Source organism: Mobula hypostoma, chromosome 9 (assembly GCF_963921235.1).
Source record: "Mobula hypostoma chromosome 9, sMobHyp1.1, whole genome shotgun sequence".
NCBI lineage: Eukaryota > Metazoa > Chordata > Chondrichthyes > Myliobatiformes > Myliobatidae > Mobula > Mobula hypostoma.
This window is the reverse complement of record NC_086105.1, coordinates 150,408,217-150,431,087: the sequence shown is the minus strand read 5'-3', so window position 1 is coordinate 150,431,087 and position 22,871 is coordinate 150,408,217. Positions and strand designations below refer to the sequence as shown.

Here is a 22,871-nt window from a genome sequence, read left to right as displayed (position 1 = left end):
AAACCTTCTCTGCACTCTTTCAACCTTATTTATATCCTTCCTGTAATTTGGTGACCAAAACTGAACACAATACTCCAGATTCGGCCTCACCAATGCCTTATACAACCTCATCGTAACATTCCAGCTCTTATACTCAATACTTTGATTAATAAAGGCCAATGTACCAAAAGCTCTCTTTACGACCCTATCTGCCTGTGACACCACTTTTAGGGAATTTTGTATCTGTATTCCCAGATCCCTCTGTTCCACTGCACTCCTCAGTGCCTTACCATTAACCCTGTATGTTCTACCTTGGTTTGTCCTTCCAACGTGCATTACCTCACACTTGTCTGTATTAAACTCCATCTGCCATTTTTCAGCCCATTTTTCCAGCTGGTCCAAGTCCCTCTGCAGGCTCTGAAAACCTTCCTCACTGTCTACTACACCTCCAATCTTTGTATCATCAGCAAATTTGCTGATCCAATTTACCACATTATCATCCAGATCATTGATATAGATGACAAATAACAATGGACCCGGCACTGATCCCTGTGGCACACCACTAGTCACAGGCCTCCACTTGGAGAAGCAATTCTCTACTACCACTCTTTGGCTTCTTCCATTGAGCCAATGTCTAATCCAATTTACCACCTCTCCAACGTATACCTAGCAACTGAATTTTCCTAACTAAGCTCCCATGCGGGACCTTGTCAAAGGCCTTACTGAAATCCATGTAGACAATATCCACTGCCTTCCCTTCATCCACTTTCCTGGTAACCTCCTCGAAAAACTCCAACAGATTGGTCAAACATGACCTACCACGCACAAAGCCATGTTGACTCTCCCTAATAAGCCCCTGTCTATCCAAATGCTTGTAGATTCTGTCTCTTAGTACTCCCTCCAATAACTTACCTACTACCGACATTAAACTTCCTTGATTGTTTCTTGTTCCTGTTGGTCATCTCTGCAATCTCTCTGTGCATATCCCTTGAATGATGCAACATGTCCTCTGCTACCACTCTCCCTCAAAGCCAATGTCTAATCTAATTTACTACTTCATCCTGAATGCTCCCGCTTCAGCCTCAGCCTTTGACCGCCTATACTGTTTCAGCAATATTCTGCAAAAGCTCAGAGAACAATATTTCAACTTCATCAAGGTATGGAACACCTCTCAGAACTTAACACTGCATTCAGTAATTGCAGATAACCAACTACTCAGTTCTGGTGAGATGTTACCAACCCTTCACATTAACTTGGTTTTTCTTCACTCCCACAGGTGCTAATAGCTGCTGAGGTATTTCCAGCATTCTCTCTTATTTCAGTTTTACAGTCAGCAGTTAATTAATTGGTTTTATTTTATTTAGAGATACAGCACAGTACAGACCCTTCCGACCCACCAAGGTATGCTGTCCAGCAACCCACCTATTTAACCCTGGCCGAATCACATGACAGTTTACAATAACCAATTAACATAAGAACATAAGAAATAGGAGCAGGAGTAGGCCATCTGGTCCATTAACCTACTAACCCATATGTCTTTGGACTGTGGGAAAAAACCAGAGCACCTGGAGGAAACTCTTGCATTCCTGGGGAAGACATAGAACTCTTGACAGATGGTGACAGAATTGAACTCTGAATTCTGACCCTCTGAGCTGTAGTAGCGTTCCACTAACCGCAATGCTAGTATTGTTTCATAACTCTCCTCGGTCCTCATTCAAGTTGTATTTATACCTCTTGTAGACAGACCAGCTGTGATTAGCAATCTTTATCCTCCTCTTCATTATCCTCTCCTATCTTCACCATCCTCTAATACATTCATCATCCTTTACTAACTTCATCATCATCCACTACTATCTTCATCATCATCCTCTACTATTTTCACCATTCTTTATTATCTTCATCATCCTCTACTATCTTCACCATCCACTACTGTCTTCACCATCCTCTAATATATTCATCATCCTTTACTAACTTCATCATCATCCTCTATCTTCACCATCCACTATCTTCATCATTATCATCCTCTACTATCTTCACCATCCACTATCTTCATCATCATTATCCTCTGCCATTTTCACCGTTCTCTAGTCATCATCCTCTACAACCTTCATTATCCTTTAATATCTTCACCAACCTGTACTATCTTCATCATCGTTTACAACCTTCACCATTCTCTACTATCTACACCATTCTGAACTATCTTCATAATCCCCTATCTTCACCATCCTCTATCATCTTTATAATTCTCTGCTATCTTCACCATCATCTACAATCTTCATTATCCTTTTCTATCTTCATGATACTCTTTTCATCATCCTCTATCTTCACTATCCTCTGCTAACTTAATCATCATGCTCTGGTATCTTCAGCATACTCTATTTTCATTATCCTCTACACATTCATCATCCTTTTTTACCCTCATCATCCTCTACTTTCTTCATCATCCTTTAATACCTTCACCATCCCCTACTAACTTCATCATCATCCTTTATCTTCAGCATGCTCTACTCCCTTCATGATCATTCTCTACTACCTTCATCATCCTCTACTAGCTCACCATCTTCTACTATCTTTATTATCCTCGACTACCCTCACCCTCCTCTACCATCTTCATCAATTTCTACTTTCTTCATCATTCTCTGTCATCTTCACTATCCTTTTATTATCTTCATGATCTGCTACTATCTTTATCCTCCTTTTCTATCTTCACGATACTCTACTCTCTTCACCATCCTCTGCTATCTTCATTATCCTCTACTATCTTCATCATCACCTAACATAATATAAGAAATAGGAGCAAGAGTAGGCCATCTGGCCCATAGAGCCTGCTCCACCATTCATTAAGAACATGGCTGATCTGGCCATGGTCTCATCTCCACCTACCTACCTTTTCCCCATAACCCTTAATTCCCCTACTATGCAAAAATCTATCCAACCTTGTCTTAACTATATTTACTGAGGTAGCCTCCACTGCTTCATTGGACAGAGAATTCCACAGATTCACCACTCTTTGTGAAAAGCAGTTCCTCCTCATCTCCATCCTAAATCTACTGCCCCGAATTTTGAGTCTATGTCCCCTAGTTCTAGTCTCACCTACCAGTCAAAACAAGTTTCCTGCCTCTATTTTATCTATCCTTTTCATAACTTTATATGTTTCTATAAGATCTCCTCTCATTCTTCTGAATTCCAGTGAGTACAGTCCCAGGCGACTCAATCTCTCCTCTTACTCTAACCCCCTCATCTCTGGAATCAACCTGGTGAAACTCCTCTGCACTGCCTTCAAAGCCAGTATATCCTTCTTCAAGTAAGGAGACCAGAACTGCACGCAGTACTCCAGGTGCAGCCTCACCAGTACCCTGTATAGTTGCAGCATAACCTCCCTGCTGTTAAATTCAATCCCTCTAGCAATGAAGGCTAAGATTCCATTTGCCTTCTTGATGGCCTGCTGCACCTGCAAACCAACCTTTTGTGATTCATGCACAGGCACTCCCAAGTCCCTCTGCACAGCAGCATGCTGTAATTTTTTACCATTTAAATAATAATCTGCTCTTTCATTTTTCCTTCCAAAGTGGATGACCTTGCATTTATCAACATTGTACTCCATCTACCAGACCCTTGCCAGCTCACTTAACCTAGCTATATCTCTCTGCAGACTCTCCATATCTTCTGCACAAATTGCTTTTCCACTCAATTTAGTATCATCAGCAAACTTAAATACACTACACTCAATCCCCTCTTCCAGATCGTTAATATATATCGTGAACAGTTGCGTGCCCAGCACTGGCCCCTGCTGCACACCACTCCCCACTGATTGCCAACAATAGAAACAGCCATGTATCCCAACTCTCTGCTTTCTATCAGTTAACCAATCCTGTATCCATGCTAATACGTCACCCCCAACTCTATGCATCCTTATCTTATGGATAAGTCTTTTATGTGGCACCTTATTGAACGCCTTCTGGAAATCCAAGTAAATAACGTCCTTCTGTTCCCCTCTATCCACTGCGCTCATTCTATCCTCAAAGAACGCCAGTAAGCTTGTCAAACAGAACCTGCCTTTGCTGAATCCATGCTGTGTCTGCCTGATGGATCCATTTCTTTCACTATTTCTTCTTTAATGATAGCTTCAAGCATTTCCCCAACTACAGATGTTAAACTAACTGGCCTATAGTCACCTGCCTTTTGCCTACATCCTTTTTTGAACAGTAGCGTGACATTCACCTTCTTCCAGTCTGCTGAGATGTACCCAGAGTCCAGAGAATTTTGGTAAACTATCACTAAAGCCTCTATGAAACCTCTGCCATTTCTCTCAGTATTCCATCAGGACCAGGGGACTTGTCTATCTTTAGGCCCACAAGTTTGCTCAGCATTACCTCTTTAGTGATAGCTGTTGTATCAAGGTCCTATAGAGGTCCTTAGATCTTATATCGTCTCTTACTATCACCCTGGTTTCATCCTTACATACGAGCGCTTCTCCACCTCCCTTACCTTCCTGCCTATCCTTCCATATTATGTGGTATCCTTGGATATCTATTTCCCAATCCTCTCCACCCTGCAACCATGTTTCTGTAATGGCCACTAAATCATACCCCTTTAACAGATCCGTGCCACAAGCTCACTGACCTTGTTATGAATACTATGGGTATTCAGATAAAGTGCCCTTACACTCATTGTACTTTTAAAATCAAGTCGTTTTTATCTCTTTTGCACTTGACTTTTCTGCATTCCACTTTTCCCTTTTTTAACTTTTGCTTCTTCTTTATCTTTATCCATACTTTTCTGTTTTACTTTATCCACACTTCTCCAATCTGTTGAATTCCACCATCCGCCCCCTTCTCCCACCCCTATTTAGTTCAAAGCCCTATCCACAGCCCTAGTTATGCGATTCACCAGGATCCAGGTCCCATCATGGTTCAGGTACTCTAGCTGCTCAAATTCCCTCAGCAGAATCCCTTTCCTCATTCTACCTATGTTGTTGACACCCACATGGAGCACGACAACTGGATCTTTCCCCTCCCACTGCAAATTCCTCTGCAGGTCAGATAAGATTCCTCTATCTTCACCATCTTCTATTGTTTTCATCATCCTCTACTACCTTCACCCTCTATCTTCACCATCCTTTACCATCTACACCATCCGCTATTATCTTCATCATCTTCTATTTGCATCATCTTCTATCTTCACCATCCTCTACAATCTTCATCATCATCCCCTACTACTTTCATCATCCTCTACCATCTACACCATCCGCTATTATCTTCATCATCTTCTACTTGCATCATCTTCTATCTTCACCATCCTCTACTATCTTCATCATCATTTCCTACTACCTTCACCATCGTCTACTATCTACACCATCCTCTTACTATCTTCATGATCCCTGGTGTTTTGTTTCACATTCTTTGGCCAGTGTTCGCTGCTGAACTGTGCAAGTTGAGATTTTCATTTGTAGACTGTCCAGTTTGTCAGATTCACTTTAAGGTAGAAATAAGGACACAAAAAGAGCATTTCAAACCAAATCATTTTTATTGTATTCACATGAAAACATGGGAAAATTCCACATCTGCAGAATCATTGCCAACACAACTAAGTGGCCTCTTTACACTCAGAATACTGGAGGATAACGTATCAATAGTTCATGTTCTGCATATATCAGTGTAGAATGGGATATGATTGCATATGGTTATTATTGCATTAACTGTCTTCAGAACAGCACATGCTTTCGACTGATTATAAGGCCAGGGGTGCTGTAGATCCCTGGAGTTGACTGTGTATGACAACAGCCTCAGCTAAGGTGGCTATTTAATATCTGTGCATATCCTATGAATATAGATATGTGTCTTACATACCTCTATGTATCTATTAATTTGAGAGTATTTATGTTATTGTTATTTGGAGATACAGTGTGGAACAGACCCTTCCAGCAGCCCACCTGTTTATCCCCTGCCAAAGCACGGGACAGTGTACAATGGCTAATAAACTTGCAAACTGGTTTGTCTTTGGACTGTGGGCACTGGAGCACCCACACATTCACAAGAAGGGTATACAGTGTCACCAGAATTGAACTCCAAAGTCTGACATCCGGAGCTGTAATAGCATTGTGCTCACTGCTACGCTACAGTGGGGCCCTAGTTATATGATTATACTTGTACTTTGGGGACAGATAACCATTGTTCATCCTTTAAATGATGTGGAGAAAAAAAACAGTGAAATTCATCAATTTCACTGAGAGTGTCTTTGAATTTATTAAATCCCTGTAACCCCACTTTGAAATGTTGCATCATTCGTAATGAATATAGTGATTATTGGAAACCATTGCTGGTCTCACTCACTCTGTCAGCTGTTTGAGAATTGGCATTTCAGACAGAAAGATATTAGACCATAAGACATAGCAGCAGAATTAGGCCATTCGGCCCATTGAAACTACTCCGCCACTCCATCATGACTGATTTATTTTCCCTCTCAACCCTATTCTCCTGCCTTCTCCCTGTAACCTTTGCTGGCTTGACTAATCAAGCTCCAATCCACTCCACTTTAAATGTCCACAGTGACCTGGGCTCCACAGCTCTCTGTGGCAATGAATCGCATAGGGTGACTCAGGAAATTTCTGAGCTGGGCTTATAGTAAGTCAACCCCAAGATCTTCTCCGATTTCAGAGTGAGTTCTGTAAAATCTCCTGAAGAGGTTTGGAAGGAACCTTACCGTTAACTGAGATGCCTGTGTATCCCAGGCTCGGAACCCCTTCCATAGAGGTACTACCAGCATCGGTCATGCGGAAGATGCTAGCTCCTGATATTAAAGTGGAGACGGGGCACCTGTAAGGTCATAGGACTAAGCAGAATCAATGTGGATGTTTGAAAGGAATATTTTATTACACAAGTCCTCTAGATTTTTAGATTATAAGTTGCAGGACTAGCAGTACATCTTGTGCATTTGGCCACAACTGTCGCCTGTGGCCATCGAGCTCTTGAGCTGGCTTCACTCGCCTGAGTGCTGAACTGGCTGTGTGGCTGTGGACTCACTCTCATGGATTCTGTGGCTCGCGTGCTGTGTGTTGCCTGCTTACTTTTTATTGCACATTGGACGTTGTCGATCTTTGCTGTGTGGGGCTTTTCGTGGATTCTACTGTGCTTCGTTGTTTTGTGGCTGCCTGCAAGAAGGTGAATCTCAATGTTATATGCGGTGTACATACTTTGATAATAAATGTCCTTTGACCTTCAAAATCTTCAATAAACTGCCACATAAATAAAACTACAACGCTATTGAGGGCGATAGATTGATGTGAATTGACAGAAAATAAAGAGTAAACAGGTCATTTCTGGACCAGGAGACAGTGACCATTGGCATTGGCACTGGATCCTCTGCTACTAACAAGCCAGGAGTTGTCTCAAAATGAGGGGTTGGCTGTTCAAAGTAAATTTTATTATCAAAGTACATACATGTCAGGGGAGAGATGAGAAAAAATTTCTTCACCTATTGGTGAATCTGTCCAAAGAGGGCTGTGGAGTCTCTTAGAGTCTGGTTACTGGACAGTGACTGATTTTTGGATATTAGGTTGATTAGGAAAGTGGCACTGAGGCACACGATCAGCCAGGATCTTACCGAATGGTAAGATGTATTTTAATGTTAATAAAACTTGATTTTGATTCTGGTGGAGTATTCATACTGATCTTCCTGCTTTTCTCTATGATGTCACCTGATAGGTAAGCTACACACCACCACAGTGTAACAGTCAGCGCAATGGAATTACAGTGTGGGACATTCAAAATTCAATTCCAGCACCGGCTATAACGAGTCTGCATGCTCTCCCTGTAACCATGTGAGTTCCCTTCCACAGTGCAAAGACTTACCGGTCAATCGCTCATTATAAATAGCTCTATTTTATAGAGGTCAGCACAATATCATGCTTAAATAGGTGGGTTGCTGGTCATTGGGCTGGAAGGGTCTGCTGCGTGCTGCATCTCTAAATAAATAAATAAACTGTAAACAAAATAGAAATTATATTCTATTTTATTAACTTACTTATAGTAATATTTCAGTTTATGAGCTGTGTGTGATTTTTTGTGGGTGCACCGTGGTCTGGAGGAACGTTGTTCTGTTTGGTTCTATATATGTACAATCAGATGACAATGAACTTTGAACTTGAAAGATGGGGATTTGAGGGATGTGGGGAACTGGCACAGAAGAGGAGCTGAGGAGGCCAGTATAAACTAACCACGATCATATTGAAAGGTGGGGCAGACCAAGCCTCAATATGATCATGACTCTTGTAAACATGGCCAGGCTAGATATAAAGCGGGGTTAGATATAGAGCGTAGTCCTCTCAACATTGTTACAGGTAACAGCTCAGGACACAGATACAACAATTGTAATGTCATGGAGTATGATCAGTAAAACCCTCCTACACAGCCCATAACTCTGTTTTTTTTTAATATCCATGTGTCTATCTAACTACAGCATGGGTAGATCGAAGCCCTGCTGCAAAAGGAAGAGAGTTGTGCAAACCCAGCACTATAGAAGCTCCAGAGACCTCATTCCTAGGAGAAGAGAGTCTTTGATGGGCTACACCTAGGGACAGCTTGAAGGACTGGCCAGGATGGGGGACTCTGCCAAGCTAAGGTCAGCAGGCAGCCCATGTCCCAGTATGGGTGAAGTAAGTATGTGCCTATCTGAGAATCTTTCAAATGTATTTGCCTGTCCAGCACCCTGGGCACTGCACTCCACTTTGTTTCATTGAAAGAAGATTCCACCGAGCAGATACCGGTTTTTAAAAATTCACACGTGCATAGAAGTATGTAAGAACTGGTGATAAGCTACATGTAGGGGAGTTTAGCAGTTGTTTGTTGGATTCAGGAGAGAGTGCTGTAAGGGCTGTTGTGTCTCTCAGCAACATGAGCAGAATTACCAGAACTTTAGATTAGTTCTTAAAACTCGGTTAACATTCAATATATTTACTTTCTCTTCCTAACACAACAATATTGAGGTCAGTACATATTCCAAACTGAGGTAAAAGGAGCCTTGTTATATAAGTAGATCTACAAAAGCTCTATTTCTAAAATTATTGCAAACCACACACACACACACACACACACACACACACACACACACACACAGAGGGACCACAGTCCTTTATAGCAGCACTAACAGTTATAGTCTTCTCTACACAAAGTGCTCTATTTAAAATTCTTTCTTCACTACATTGCTAATACCACAGTTCAGTGTTGTGCGTCCAAAAACGTGGTGTAATGTATTCCATCAACTCCGCCGTGGCCAGCCCACACCCGGCTGCAAAAGGAGGGTTGGACATGGGACTAGCAACCCTATCCCACAAAAACCCAGAGCTACAAAAACACCAACAGAGCTCCAAAGACCTCATCCCTGGGAGAGGAAGGATCTTTGATGGACAACTTGAAAGACTGGCCCAGGATAGAGGACTCTGGTAAGCTACTGTAGGCAGCCTATGCCCCAATACGGGTAATGAGCTTAAGGAGAAATATATATTCCATTGGGGCTTGTAACATTTAACCAGAGAAGCAGTCACAGTAATCCTTGTGACACCACCTTTCCTTTAAAAAGTGTTTCTAACCTTACACTCAGATTAATATTATATCATTGATATAATTTTATACACATCCTGTTAACAATATTTTAATATTACCATAGTGAAAAGGAATGAGGTTAAAGTTTGTTAAGCTCCATGTGTTACTGATGGACCAGTCTACACAGAAAGCTGCTCCAAACAAGGGCAGCTGACCCTTTACCCGGATCTCTCACGGTCAGCCTCAGCTGCTGAATGCTGCTAGTTTCTTGAGGATAAACAAGAATGGGGAGTTTTGATTTGACAAAAGCTCTTGGCAGTAATGTCCACTTTTACGAGGACTGTTGCAATGGCCGGCAACTCAGGATGTCAAAGAATAAGGGCCTGTATGGTTCTGTTCTGGTCTGTGTTCTATTAACGGCAAATACTTTATACTTTATACTTTACTTTATAAAGTAGGCGAAAGCAAAACTTGTTTTTGAACCTTCTGCTTCCTTTTTCCTTCCATGCCTGAAAATATCCATTCTCTGAAGACCAGTCATTCAACAGCTCATCCAACCACTATCCTTAACATTGGTATCAAACCACCAAACTGCACTTGGAGGGTGCCATTGTCAAACCAACTCCCACACATGTTGCTAGAGTAACCAGAAGTAGAACTCCAGGTTACCAAAGCAGATTCAAAAATGCCGATGAAGATCAGGGATTGAAATTGGATCGCACTTACTTCACTCGTGTTCCTGTAAAATCTCAGAGGAGGTGGGAAGGATCTCTCTGGTAGTGCCACAGTGCTGGGGTTATTATTAACAAAACCTCCCGGTCTCAACGTCTATTACTTTTAACTGATATTAGTATCTTCATTGTGGCCAAGTGATTGGAATTCCAACTATTATTTTGATAGTGGTGGCACAAGGGTGTAATAAGACCATAAGACATAGAAGCAGAATTAGGCCATTTGGCCCATCGAGTCTGCTCCACCATTTCACTATGGCTGATCCAATTTTCCTCTTAGCCACAGTCTCCTGCATTCTCCCCATATCCCTTCATGCCCTGCCCAATCAAGAATCTATTAATCTCTGTCTTAAATATATAAGAAGACTTGGCCTCCACAACTGCCTGTGGCAAAGAATTCCACAGATTCACCTCTCAGGCTAAAGAAATTCCTCCTCATCTCCGTTCTAAAAGAACATCCCTCTATTCTGAGGCTGTAACCCATTCTAGCCAGAGAACACACAATCAAGGTTCATTATCTTGTGGATTTTCTGAAAACTCATTTTATTAATAGATAAAATATCTCAAGACTAGCTGTTACCTCACTTTCCAAAGCATATTCCCAATAGGCAAAGCACATTCTACACTATCAGGAAAGCTCACCAATGTCTCTACTTTCAGAGGAGGTAGAGGAGAGCTGGACTTTGCACATCTATACTCACATCATTCTACAGATTCAAAGTAGAGAGCATCCTAAAAAGCTGTATTACTGCATGGTATACAACTTCAGTGTGATGGACAGGAAGGCTCTTCAACAGGTAGTCAAAGTTGTCCAAAGCATCACCAACACCAGCCTATCCACCAAGGACATGTATACAGAAAGGTGCCAGAAAAGGGCCAGTAACATCATAAAGGATCTCACCCGCCCTGCTCAGGACTGTTTGTCCCTCTCCCATCAGGGAGGAGACAACATAGCAACCACACCAGAACCACCAGACTCAAAAACAGTTACTTTCCCCAAGCAGTAAGGCTGATCAACACCTCCACCCACTAACCCACCCCTCCATACTCCTCACGACCACTACTTTATCATTTCCTGTCAGTCACCTTATGTACAGACACTCCTGCGGCTAGCATCACAAATCTATTTATATATATTTATTGTGTTTTCATCTTGTTGATTTGTTTGTGCTGTATTGGATCTGAAGTAACAATCATTCTGTTTTCTGTTATACTTGTGTACTGGCAACGACATTAAACAATCTTGAACCTAGAATCCTGAGTCCCTTTGATGTGGCTGTTTTATCTGATTACCCTTCTGGGAAAGACATGGGGGTGCAGAGATGCTGCGTTCGAGCCAGTGAGCTGGCTTCAACGCTGACCTTCAGTGCACGTTCTCCCTGTGACCACATGGGCTCCCTCCATGTGCTGTGATTTCCTCCCTCATGCATAGATGAGTCATTGTAGGAAGGTGAGTGACAGAATATGGGGACAATTAAATGAGAATCACTGTAAATGGGTGGTTGATGGTCAGCTCAACTCAATGGCTATATCAGTCTCTCCAGCCTCCCCTCCATGAACTTTGTCTATACCACACTCTCATGATGAAACAGCCAGCATGTTCAAAGACCCCACCCACCGTGGACATTCCCCCTAATCAAGGTGAAAATACAAAAGCCTGAAAGCATCTATCACCAGCTTAAGTACAGTTTCTACCCTGCTGTTATAAGACTATTGAGCAGTCCCCTAGTTTAATAAACAAACTACTTCATTGTGACCTCGCTCCAAAACGTTTCCCCAGTACGGCACTTCCTCTGTGGCCGTTAACACTTCACTCTGCATTCTATTGTTGTTTCCCATGTTCTACCTCAATGCACTGTGTAATGAATTGATCTGTATGAACAGAATGTAAGGCAATTTTTCCATTGTATCTTTGTACATGTGACAACAATGAACAGATTTACCAATTTACTTGAATCCTACCCTGTTCCTTATGAGTGCCACCAATAAGAACAGGACTGTACTCCAGCCGGAGGTTGGGCAACTCATTTGTAGTGGATTGATAATAAGACCATAAGACATAGGAGCAGAATTAGGCCACTCAGCCCATCAAGTCTTCTCTGTCATCCCATCATGGCTGACTTATTATCCCTTTCCACCCCATTCTCCTGCCTTATAATGATACAAAGCGTGATTTCTCATTTGCAGGGAAACACCAGGAACCTAAATCCTCATGGTTACTGCTGTGTACATCTACTGCTGGGTTTTTACATATCGAGTGGATACGGAAAACAATTTCCATAAACCCACTGCTGCATATTATTGAAATACTGGTGTGATTAACTCTAAGAATTAATAACAAATATAAACCTTACAAATGTAACACTCTGAACACGAGTGAGGCATATCGATGAACACTATATTTACTGGGCTATATGTAATAGGTAAAGGAAGCAAGGAGGGTAGTTATGGGAAGTATGATGATTAAAGAAAAGGAAGTACTGGCGCTTTTAAGGAATATAAAAGTGGATAAGTCTCCGGGTCCGGACAAGATAATCCCTAGGACCTCGAGGGAAGTTAGTGTGGAAATAGCAGGGACTCTGACAGAAATATTTCAAACGTCATTAGAAACAGGGATGGTGCCGCAGGATTGGCATATTGCTCATGTTGTTCAATTGTTTAAAAAGGGTTCTAAGAGTAAACCTAGCAATTATCGGCCTGTGAGTTTGACGTCAGTGGTGGGTAAATTGATGGAAAGTGTTCTTAGAGATGGTATATATAATTATCTGGATAGACAGGGTCTGATTAGGAACAGTCAACATGGATTTGTGTGTGGAAGGTCATGTTTGACAAATCTTATTGAATTTTTTGATGAGGTTACTAGGAAAGTTGACGAGGGTAAAGTGGTGGATGTTGTCTACATGGACTTCAGTAAGGCCTTTGACAAGGTTCCACACAGAAGGTTAGTTAGGAAGGTTCAATCATTAGACATTAATATCGAAGTAGTAAAAATGGATTCAGCAGTGGCTGGATGGGAGAAGCCAGAGAGTAGTGGTGGATAACTGTTTGTCAGATGGGAGGCCGGTGACTAGTGGTGTGCCTCAGGAATCTGTACGGGGTCCGATGTTGTTTTGTCATATATATTAATGATCTGGATGATGGGGTGGTAAATTGGATGAGTAAGTATGCAGATGATACTAAGATAGGTGGCGTTGTGGATAATGAAGTAGGTTTTCAAAGCTTGCAGAGAGATTTAGGCCAGTTAGAAGAGTGGGCTGAAAGGTGGCAGATGGAGTTTAATGCTGAAAAATGTGAGGTGCTACATTTTGGTAGGACTAATCAAAATAGGACATACGTGGTAAATGGTAGGGCATTGAAGAATGCAGTAGAACAGAGGGATCTAGGAATAATGGTGCATAGTTCCCTGAAGGTGGAATCTCATGTGGATAGGGTGGTGAAGAAAGCTTTTGGTTTGCTGGCCTTTATTAATGAGAGCATTGAGTTTAAGAGTTGGGATGTAATGTTGAAATTGTATAAGGCATTGGTGAGGCCAAATCTGGAGTATTGTGTACAGTTCTGGTCACCGAATTATAGGAAAGATGTCAATAAAATTGAGAGAGTACAGAGGAGATTTACTAAAATGTTGCCTGGATTTCATCTCCTAAGTTACAGAGAAAGGTTGAGCAAGTTAGGTCTTTATTCTTTGGAGTGTAGAAGGTTGGGGGGGGGACTTGATAAAGGTATTTAAAATTATGAGGGGGATAGATAGAGTTGACGTGGATAGGCTTTTTCCATTGAGAGTAGGGGGGGGATTCAAACAAGAGGACATGAGTTGAGAGTTAAAGGGCAAAAGTTTAGGGGTAACATGAGGAGGAACTTCCTTTACTCAGAGAGTGGTAGCTGTGTGGAACAAACTTCCAGCAGAAGTGGTTGAGGCAGGTTCGATGTCATTTAAAGTTAAATTGGACAGCTATATGGACAGGAAAGGAATAGAGGGTTATGGGCTGAGTGCAGGTCGGTGGGACTAGGTGAGAGTAAGAGTTTGGCACGGACTGGAAGGGCCGAGATGGCCTGTTTCTGTGCTGTAATTGTTATATGGTTATTTCATAGAATCAAGAACAGCACAGCACAAAAGCAGGCCCTTTGGCCCATCTGTGCCAAACTCTTATTCTGCCTGGTGCCATTAATCTGCACCCGGACCATGGCCCTCCATACCCTTTTCATCCAAATACTTATACAAATTTCTCTTAAATGTTGAAATTAATCTGTATCCACCACATCCATTGGCAGCTTGTTTCACATCTCACCACTCCGGAATGAAGATGTTTCCCTTCCCCTTAAATATTTTACTGTTTACCCTTAAGCTATGACCTCTAGTTCTAGTCTCACCCAACCTCAGTGGAAAAAAGTTGCTTGCATTTACCCTATCTATAGCCCTCAATTCTGTACACCTCTATCAAATCTCCCCTCATTCTCCTACACTCTTGGGAATAAAGTGCCAACCTGTTCAACCTTTCCCTACAGGTCAGGTACTCAAGATCCACCAACATCCTTGTAAATTTTCCACGTACTCTTTCAATGTTATTGATATCTTTCCTGTAGGTATGTGATCAGACTGCACACAATACTCTGCAAATTCTAAAGTTAAGCTTACAGGACTGGACTTAAACATAGAAATGTACCTGAAGTTTGGGCAACATGATGTCCACCTTTACCCGGCATCGTCCTTCACCCCACTTTCTGTCCATCTCAGCTTGCTCTTTTGCCTTTATGTCAGACGGGGTCAATGTCATTTTTCGACTACCAAGCACCTACCCATTCACACAACATAATGCTGTGCTGGTACCCAGCAGAAGGGACACATCCAGAACAGGGTAGGAAAAGAGACAGAAAATTAGTGACTCATTCCCCAATTAAGCAGCATCAGTAACAACATTATAACTGGGGGAGTTTTCCCTTGAAATGGGATATGTGAGCAGGCTGGAAACTTCATTTCATTATCAGAGCATCTGTCTTTGGGAGGGTGGGGATTGGGAGACATGTTGTCAGTATCCAGCGCCTGTTTGATCTTATCCTGGCTTTCCAAATGTAGGTTAATCCTGTTCCACAGAAATGTCCCTCAAAAGCCATTTTTCTTCAAGTTGATGCCTCACATTTACATTCTCATGGTTCCTACTACAGGACATTAAAAATAGTTGAGAACTTTCTCAACTTTGTGTATCCACATTTTCAACTACACCTACATCACCCTGTCCATCACCGGCTCCTACCTTAGAGATTTCACCCTCCCTGTTGAAGGCCTGATTGCTATCACCAATACAAAAGACAACTTGTATCCCCTGTTTGCCAAGTTCAGCAGTACACTGAGATTCATACAGTATCAAGCACAAAACAGGCCTTCCAGCCCATCTTGTCCATGCTGACCATGATATTTATTTAAACTAATCCTGTTTGCCTGCATTTGGCCCACATCTCTCTGAATCTTCCCTAGCCATGTGCCTGTCCAATTTTTTTTTTCTTTTCATATCAACCTCTTATCTCTTCCTTTGGTAGCTCATCCAAAGTACAGACCCCACCAAGAGAAAATCGGCAGATGCTGGAACTGTACTCTTTTCCATAGATGCTGTCTGGCCTGCTGAGCTCCTCCAGCATTTTGTGTGTGTTACAGAACCCACTGTAACCCACCCCTGTGTGCAAAACTTACTCCTAGACTACTTTAAATGTTCCCCCTCCTCCATCTTAAACCTATGCTCACTCTTCTTTTTTTTTATATAAAAGACTTCCCTGTCCTGGGAAAAAAGATTGTGACCAACTACCATATCTCCACCTCTCAGTTTTATAAATCTCTACAAGGTCACCAGTCAGCTTCCTTTACTCCAAGATAACAGTCTCAGCCTATCCAGTCTCTCCTTAATGCTCAAACCCTCCAGCTGCAGCAACACCTCTGTGAATCCTCTGTACCTTATCCACTTCCTGTCTACAGTGTGGCAGCCTGAACTGCACGCGATTCTCCATGCAGTCTCACCAGTGTTTTGTAGAACTGCAGCGTAACGTCCCAACTGTTGTACAATGTTGTCTATGAAAGCAAGCATGCCGTATGTCTTCCTCAGTACCTGTGTTGCCACTTTCAGGGAGCTATGTGCTTGTCCTCCTGCATCTCTCCATTCTGAAGCACAATAAGCCCCCGCCACTGGCTGTGCATGTCATTTCCAGGTTTACCCTCCACAAGTGCATCACTTCAAACCTGTGCAAGCGAAGTTCCATTTGCTATTCCTTTGCCCAATTTCCCAGTGATCAATATCCTGTCGTAACCTAAGACAAGGTTCTTTACTGTCCACCATACCAGGAATGTTGTTGTTGTCTGTAAACTGATATATCATGCCACCTCCATTCTGATCCAAGTCATGAATGTACATGGCAACAACAGTGGCACACCACTGGCCCAAGGCCACTGATCTGAAAGACACTTCTCCACCACTACCTTCCTTCTCTTACCACCAAGATGATCTAAGATTCTGCACTACCTCATCTGCCAGGGATAGCTCATGTCCTTTTTTTCTTTCTAAGTGTACTCAATTATGCACCTGAAGGCACTCGCTTGTTCTAGCTACCCGTACATAACATATGCCTCTATTTTCCTGACCAAAGCCTCCGTATCTCTCCTCAGCCAGGGTTCCTTAATCCTGCCAACCTTGCCCTTCACTCATTATACAGACATGTTTGTCCCTGAACACTTCCTATTCCACTTTTAGAAGTCCCCCACTTGCCAGATATCCCTTCACCTGCTAACAGCACCTCCCAGTCAACCTTTGAAACTCCTGTCCAATGAAAGCAAAATTAGCCTCTCCGCAACATGGGACATCTGACTTGTAGACCAGTTCTATCTTTTCTCTTAGCTATTGTAAAGCTGAGAGAATCATGGTCACTGTTCTAAAGTGCTCCTCCACTGACACATCAGCCACTGGCCCAGACTATTTTCCTGAGGTGAGATTGAGTGTAGCCTCTTCTCTGTCAAGCCATCTATGCACTGCTTTGGAAAATGTTCCTCAACACACTTGCATTCTGCCTAGCACTATGACAATCCCCATCAATATCAGAGATTACCTACTATTTAACCCCTATTATTCCTACACCTGGCCAGCTGGTGGCGTAGTGGCATCAGCGCCGGACTTCGGAGCGAAGGCTCCCGAGCTCGAATCCAGCCGGCTCCCTTGCACGCTTTCTATCCATGCTGGGTTGAGCGTCGAGCTAGCAACTCAGCCTCATAAAAACAAGAAAGCCTGCTAAAAAAAACGCCGTATTGATGGCATCCCAATGACTCCACTCAGAGTTAAGGGCTTTCTTCTTTCTTCTATTCCTACACCAGTCTGCAACCTCCCTACATATTTACTCCCTTTATTCTCGCTGTCAGGGACCTATTATACAATCCCATTAATGTGACCACCACTTTCTCAGCTCTAACCATATATTCTCATTGGACACTTCCTCCTGAATATCCTCTGAAATTATGTTCTCCTTAATAATGCAACTTCCTCTCCTCTCTTACCACAAAAGACTCAATGTAGTTTGAAATGCAGGATAGCCAAAGAGGCTCTAGAAATGCCAACAAAGAACTTGGACCAAATTGAATGTAAACTAGGTTACTGAGGGATGTGAAGTAGAAAATAGCAGAATTTTGGATTGCATATTTTTCCAAGGACTGGAAAACTGCAAACACCACCTCCTCTTTCATAAAAGGGTATATGGAGAGAGTCCATATTGATCCCTCGGGATCAATAAAGTATATCTATCTATCTATCTGTCCATGAGGGAAGTGTTATGATACGATGTATGTGGACATCCAAAGAGCCGTATGATAAGATGGTGTTTAATCAGTTTGTTTTCAAGATTGAAGACCATGAAATAAAGTGGCTGAAAGCCTTCTTCACCACCCTATCTGTGAATCCACTTTCAGAAAGCCATGTACTTATTTTCTAAAGCCTCTCCTACTGCCATACTGCCCAGGGTTCTTCCATTCACAGAGAGTCCTACCTTAATTTGACTTTCCAAAATGTAACATCTCGCTCTTATCTGAATTAAACTGCATCTGCCATTCCTTGGCCCACCTACCTAGAGTAGCTGTACAGGATTCCCCTGTAATTCTTGATAACCTTCCTCACTGTCCACTACACCACCTATCTTAGAGCCATCAGTCTTTAAAACAATCAAAGGAAAATGCTAGGACCAGAACAGGCAACTGTGAACATCAGGTAATGACTAGTAAATCCAACAAAAATCTCTGAAGTAAAATACTTGTCCAGAGGGTAGTGAGATATGGACCGCACTGCTCCAGAGAGTGGGTTTGCCATACAACGGTGCCAGTTATAGGGCAAAACAATTTAAACAATTAAGGACATGAGAAAGAAAAAGTGATATGGTCTAAGAGGGAGATGAAGATTGGGGCAGTCGAATCAAATGGCATATTTGAAGTATGTTAATACTTTGTACATCTTTGAAAATGATGTTCAAGGTAATCAGTAACACACCATGCTTTAAACCATTCCTAAAGAGCTTCACCTAGGGAAAGCAGTGAGCCACTGACCAGTTGGCTTCACTTGACTGCTGTGTGACGGACCTCCTCTCTCCTACTCACTGTCAACCATCTAAGAAGACCATGCACATTTGTGTCAGGGACTGGACTCGGCTGTAATTCCCTTCATAGTCAATTTGCCTCACGAGATGAATCTGAAGAACAGCCGGTAGCATAAGGCAGGGACCACTTTACGCTGCAGGCTCAAGATTAAGCAGTGGCTGGGCCAGAATGGTACCAGTACCTCTGAAGTTGGACCCTCAGAGCCAAAACCCTGCATTTTTAATCTGTGAACTGAGTTTAAATATTGGTCCCAGTGATCAGATGTTTGTTTGATTGAGGTCTAGTTTTTCAACCCCACCTCCAGCGCTCTGCCACGCTCTGTCCAAAAGTAGATTGCACCTCTGAAGCAGACTGTAAAGCTAGGGCTATGAGGCCTTCTACATAAGACACATCTCAAATGAATCCTCCTGGATTGTTTCCACATATTACTAGTTTCAGGTGTCTTTGAAGAAGGACCCAGCAGCATCCGAGGACTGAAAGTATTCGCAGACTATTTCTCTTTACCAGTGCAACACCTACTAGTGGATCAGGGGATTAAACACAGATTTCAATTGCAGTTGCACCAATCATTCGGCCTTTGCTCTTGTCCTGTCTTCCGTCCATCCTGCTCCCAGATGTTTGCAAACTCAACTCAGTTGATGTGGATGCAAACCTGGATCCTGGTGCTTCTGACAGGAGGTTTCTTCTCAAAGGTGTGGGCATGTTGGGAGCCGATCCCTCACGTCTGTGTGCCGGCACAGCTGATTTATCAGAGGAGTGGGTTCTACATCGATAAGAAGCCCTTCTCCTCAATTCCACCATCAAGTCACATTTCAGGAAATAAAAGACTTCCTTAACAGAGCATCTTTTGTCAGGATTGACAGCCAGCAACCTTTCAAACATCTGGAGGGCCTCGTCTGTGAACCTTTTCCACTGTGAAGGAAACCCATTCAGACGACCTCTTTGCCACCGCACAAATTCCTCATAGAACATGTCAGATGGCATGGCAGCCTCCCAGGGGAAGTTTCCAGTCAGCATGCAGAAGATCAGGACACCAAAGGCCCAGATGTCAATACTGCAATCCACCAGAAAGCCCTCAGTCCTGTTGGCCTGGCAGACCTCGGGAGCAGTGTAGGGGATGGTACCACTGATACGCTTCACTCTGCACCCTACCTTGCGAGTCATCCCAAAGTCAGACAGCTTGACCCGTCGACACTCTTTGTCAAACAGGAGCACATTCTCTGGCTTGATGTCCCTGTGGACCAGGTTTTTGCTATGCATGTAATCAATGGCCAATCCCAACTGCTGAACACAGCGCTTCACCGTTTCTTCAGGCAGGCCCACCTGTAGAGAGAGAGGACACAGTCAGATTCAGCCAGTCCTGACTTCCACCTCTACCATGGGAAGACCTCTATGACTGTGCAACCAACTAGTACTCGAGAGTCAAAGCACTTCATGATTCTTGAGTTCACATACAAGGCAGAGCAGCGTAACTGACACATAACCATAAAGCCATATACCCATAGATCTCACAACCATGGGTCAATCCTGACCTCCGGCATTGTCTGCACATTCTCCCCACGACCTTGTAGTTTCCTCTAGGTGCTCTGGTTCCCCCCCACCCCCACATCCTGAAGATGTGCACGTTGGTACGTTACTTGTCCAGGGTGAGGTACCCCATGTGTGGGTGTCTGGCAGAATCTAGGAGGAGTTGATGGGGATGTGAGGAGAATAGGTTATAGGGAATATTTGTGTGGGAATGGGATTATTCTAGCATAGGCTTGATGGGTTGAAATGGCCTCCTGTGTCATTTGGAAAAATGAAAATATGTAAAAATCTTCTACTCAAGAAACTGGAACCAAGAACGTTACGGCACTGTACAAGCCCCTCGGCCCACGATGTTGTACCAACCTTTTAATCTACTCCAAGAACAATCTAACCTAGCCCTTCAGTTTCCTATCTTCCATCTGCCAATCCAAGGGTCCCTTAAATGCCCATAATGTATCTGCATGTTGCAGTCATTACTCTCTAGTAGAAAACTTACCTGTGACATCCCTCCTATACTTTCCTCCAATCACCTAAAAATTATGTCCCTCATATGAGCCATATCCGCCTTGGGCAAAAGGCTCTGGTTATGCACTCGATCTATGCCTCTTGTCACCTTGTACATTAGTCTCCAGACCAGCAGTGACAAAGACTGAACTTTTACTGTTACACCTGAAGCTGACTGAATTCCACTTGATCTGAGCGCATATCCATTCTCCAATTGGAGATGCATAAACAATCTGCTGGAGGAGCTCAGCAAGTCAACAGCATCTGTAGGGGTGGGGGTGCAGGGGAGGAATCATTACATTTGCCGGTTGGTTCAAGAACTGAACGGTTGAACAGGAACAACTGTTCTTGGACCCAGGCTTCTGTACCTACAGCCACCCAGGGCAGAGAGCAGGGGCCTCTGCTGGGCGTGCTGGAATTGTGCTGGGTTGGGTGCTGTCCTCCAGTGTTTACTCAGTACTGCCTTTTGGTGCTCGCTCAGTGCTGCTCTCCAGTGTATGCTCAGTAGAAGAACAAGCTGGACCAGGATAATCTATTGCAGTGGTCCCCAACCAAAGCATGTGCTACCGGGCCACGAGGAAACCATATGATTTGGCGATATGAGTCGGCTGCGCCTTTCCTCATTCCCTGTCATGCCCACTATTGAATTTGAATGCATGCGAGGTCATTACCCACACGAGGTCATCAGTCGGCCATTAACCTACAACTACTCGATGAGTAAAAAACAAATGTCGCTTGAGAGTTTCTTTGGAAGAGGTGGTAGGGGACATAAAAGGTCTAACGATGATGATAACGCAGAGACAGCTGAGGCCAAGATTGCAAAAAAAAAAGAAAGTTTCCTTCAATGGAAAATACGATGAGTCGTACATAAAATATGGCTTTAATGCAACCGGTGACTCGCACGCTCCAAGCCCCCTGTGTGTGATAGTCATAGTCATACTTTATTGATCCTGGGGGAAATTGGTTTTCGTTACAGTTGCACCATAAATAATAAATAGTAATAGAAACATAAATAGTTAAATAGTAATATGTAAATTATGAAATAAGTCCAGGACCAGCCTATCGGCTCAGGGTGTCTGACCCTCCAAGGGAGGAGTTGTAAAGTTTGATGGCCACAGGCAGGAATGACTTCCTATGACGCTCTATGCTGCATCTCGGAGGAATGAGTCTCTGGCTGAATGTACTCCTGTGCCCAACCAGTACATTATGTAGTGGATGGGAGACATTGTCCAAGATGGCATGCAACTTAGATGGCATGCAACTTAGACAGCATCCTCTTTTCAGACACCACCGTCAGAGAGTCCAGTTCCATCCCCACAACATCACTGGCCTTACGAATGAGTTTGTTGATTCTGTTGGTGTCTGCTACCCTCAGCCTGCTGCCCCAGCACACAACAGCAAACATGATAGCACTGGCCACCAGAGACTCGTAGAACATCCTCAGCATCATCCGACAGATGTTACAGGACCTCAGTCTTCTCAGGAAATAGAGACGGTTCTGACCCTTCTTGTAGACAGCCTCAGTGTTCTTAGACCAGTCCAATTTATTGTCAATTCGTATCCCCAGGTATTTGTAATCCTCCACCATGTCCACACTGACCCCCTGGATGGAAACAGGGGTCACCGGTACCTTAGCTCTCCTCAGGTCAACCACCAGCTCCTTAGTCTTTTTCACATTAAGCTGCAGATAATTCTGCTCACACCATGTGACAAAGTTTCCTACCGTAGCCCTGTACTCAACCTCATCTCCCTTGCTGATGCATCCAACTATGGCAGAGTCATCCGAAAACTTCTGAAGATGACAAGACTCTGTGCAGTAGTTGAAGTCCGAGGTGTAAATGGTGAAGAGAAAGGGAGACAAGACAGTCCCCTGTGGAGCCCCAGTGCTGCTGATCAGTCTGTCAGACACACAGTGTTGCAAGCACACGTACTGTGGTCTGCCAGTCAGGTAATCAAGAATCCATGACACCAGGACAGCAT

At 43.2% G+C, this 22,871-nt stretch overlaps 1 protein-coding gene across 1 annotated transcript in view; it reads right to left on the bottom strand.

The window, feature by feature from the left end:
• Positions 1–5,551: 5,551 nt before the first annotated feature.
• The window catches only part of sbk1 (SH3 domain binding kinase 1), a 53,253-nt gene continuing 35,933 nt past the window's right edge, over positions 5,552–22,871 (bottom strand). Inside the window, exon 4 of the mRNA XM_063059478.1 lies at positions 5,552–20,183. Within this exon, the coding sequence (XP_062915548.1) occupies positions 19,395–20,183 (789 nt within the window). The 3' untranslated portion in view covers positions 5,552–19,394. The remainder of the gene's footprint in view (positions 20,184–22,871) is intronic.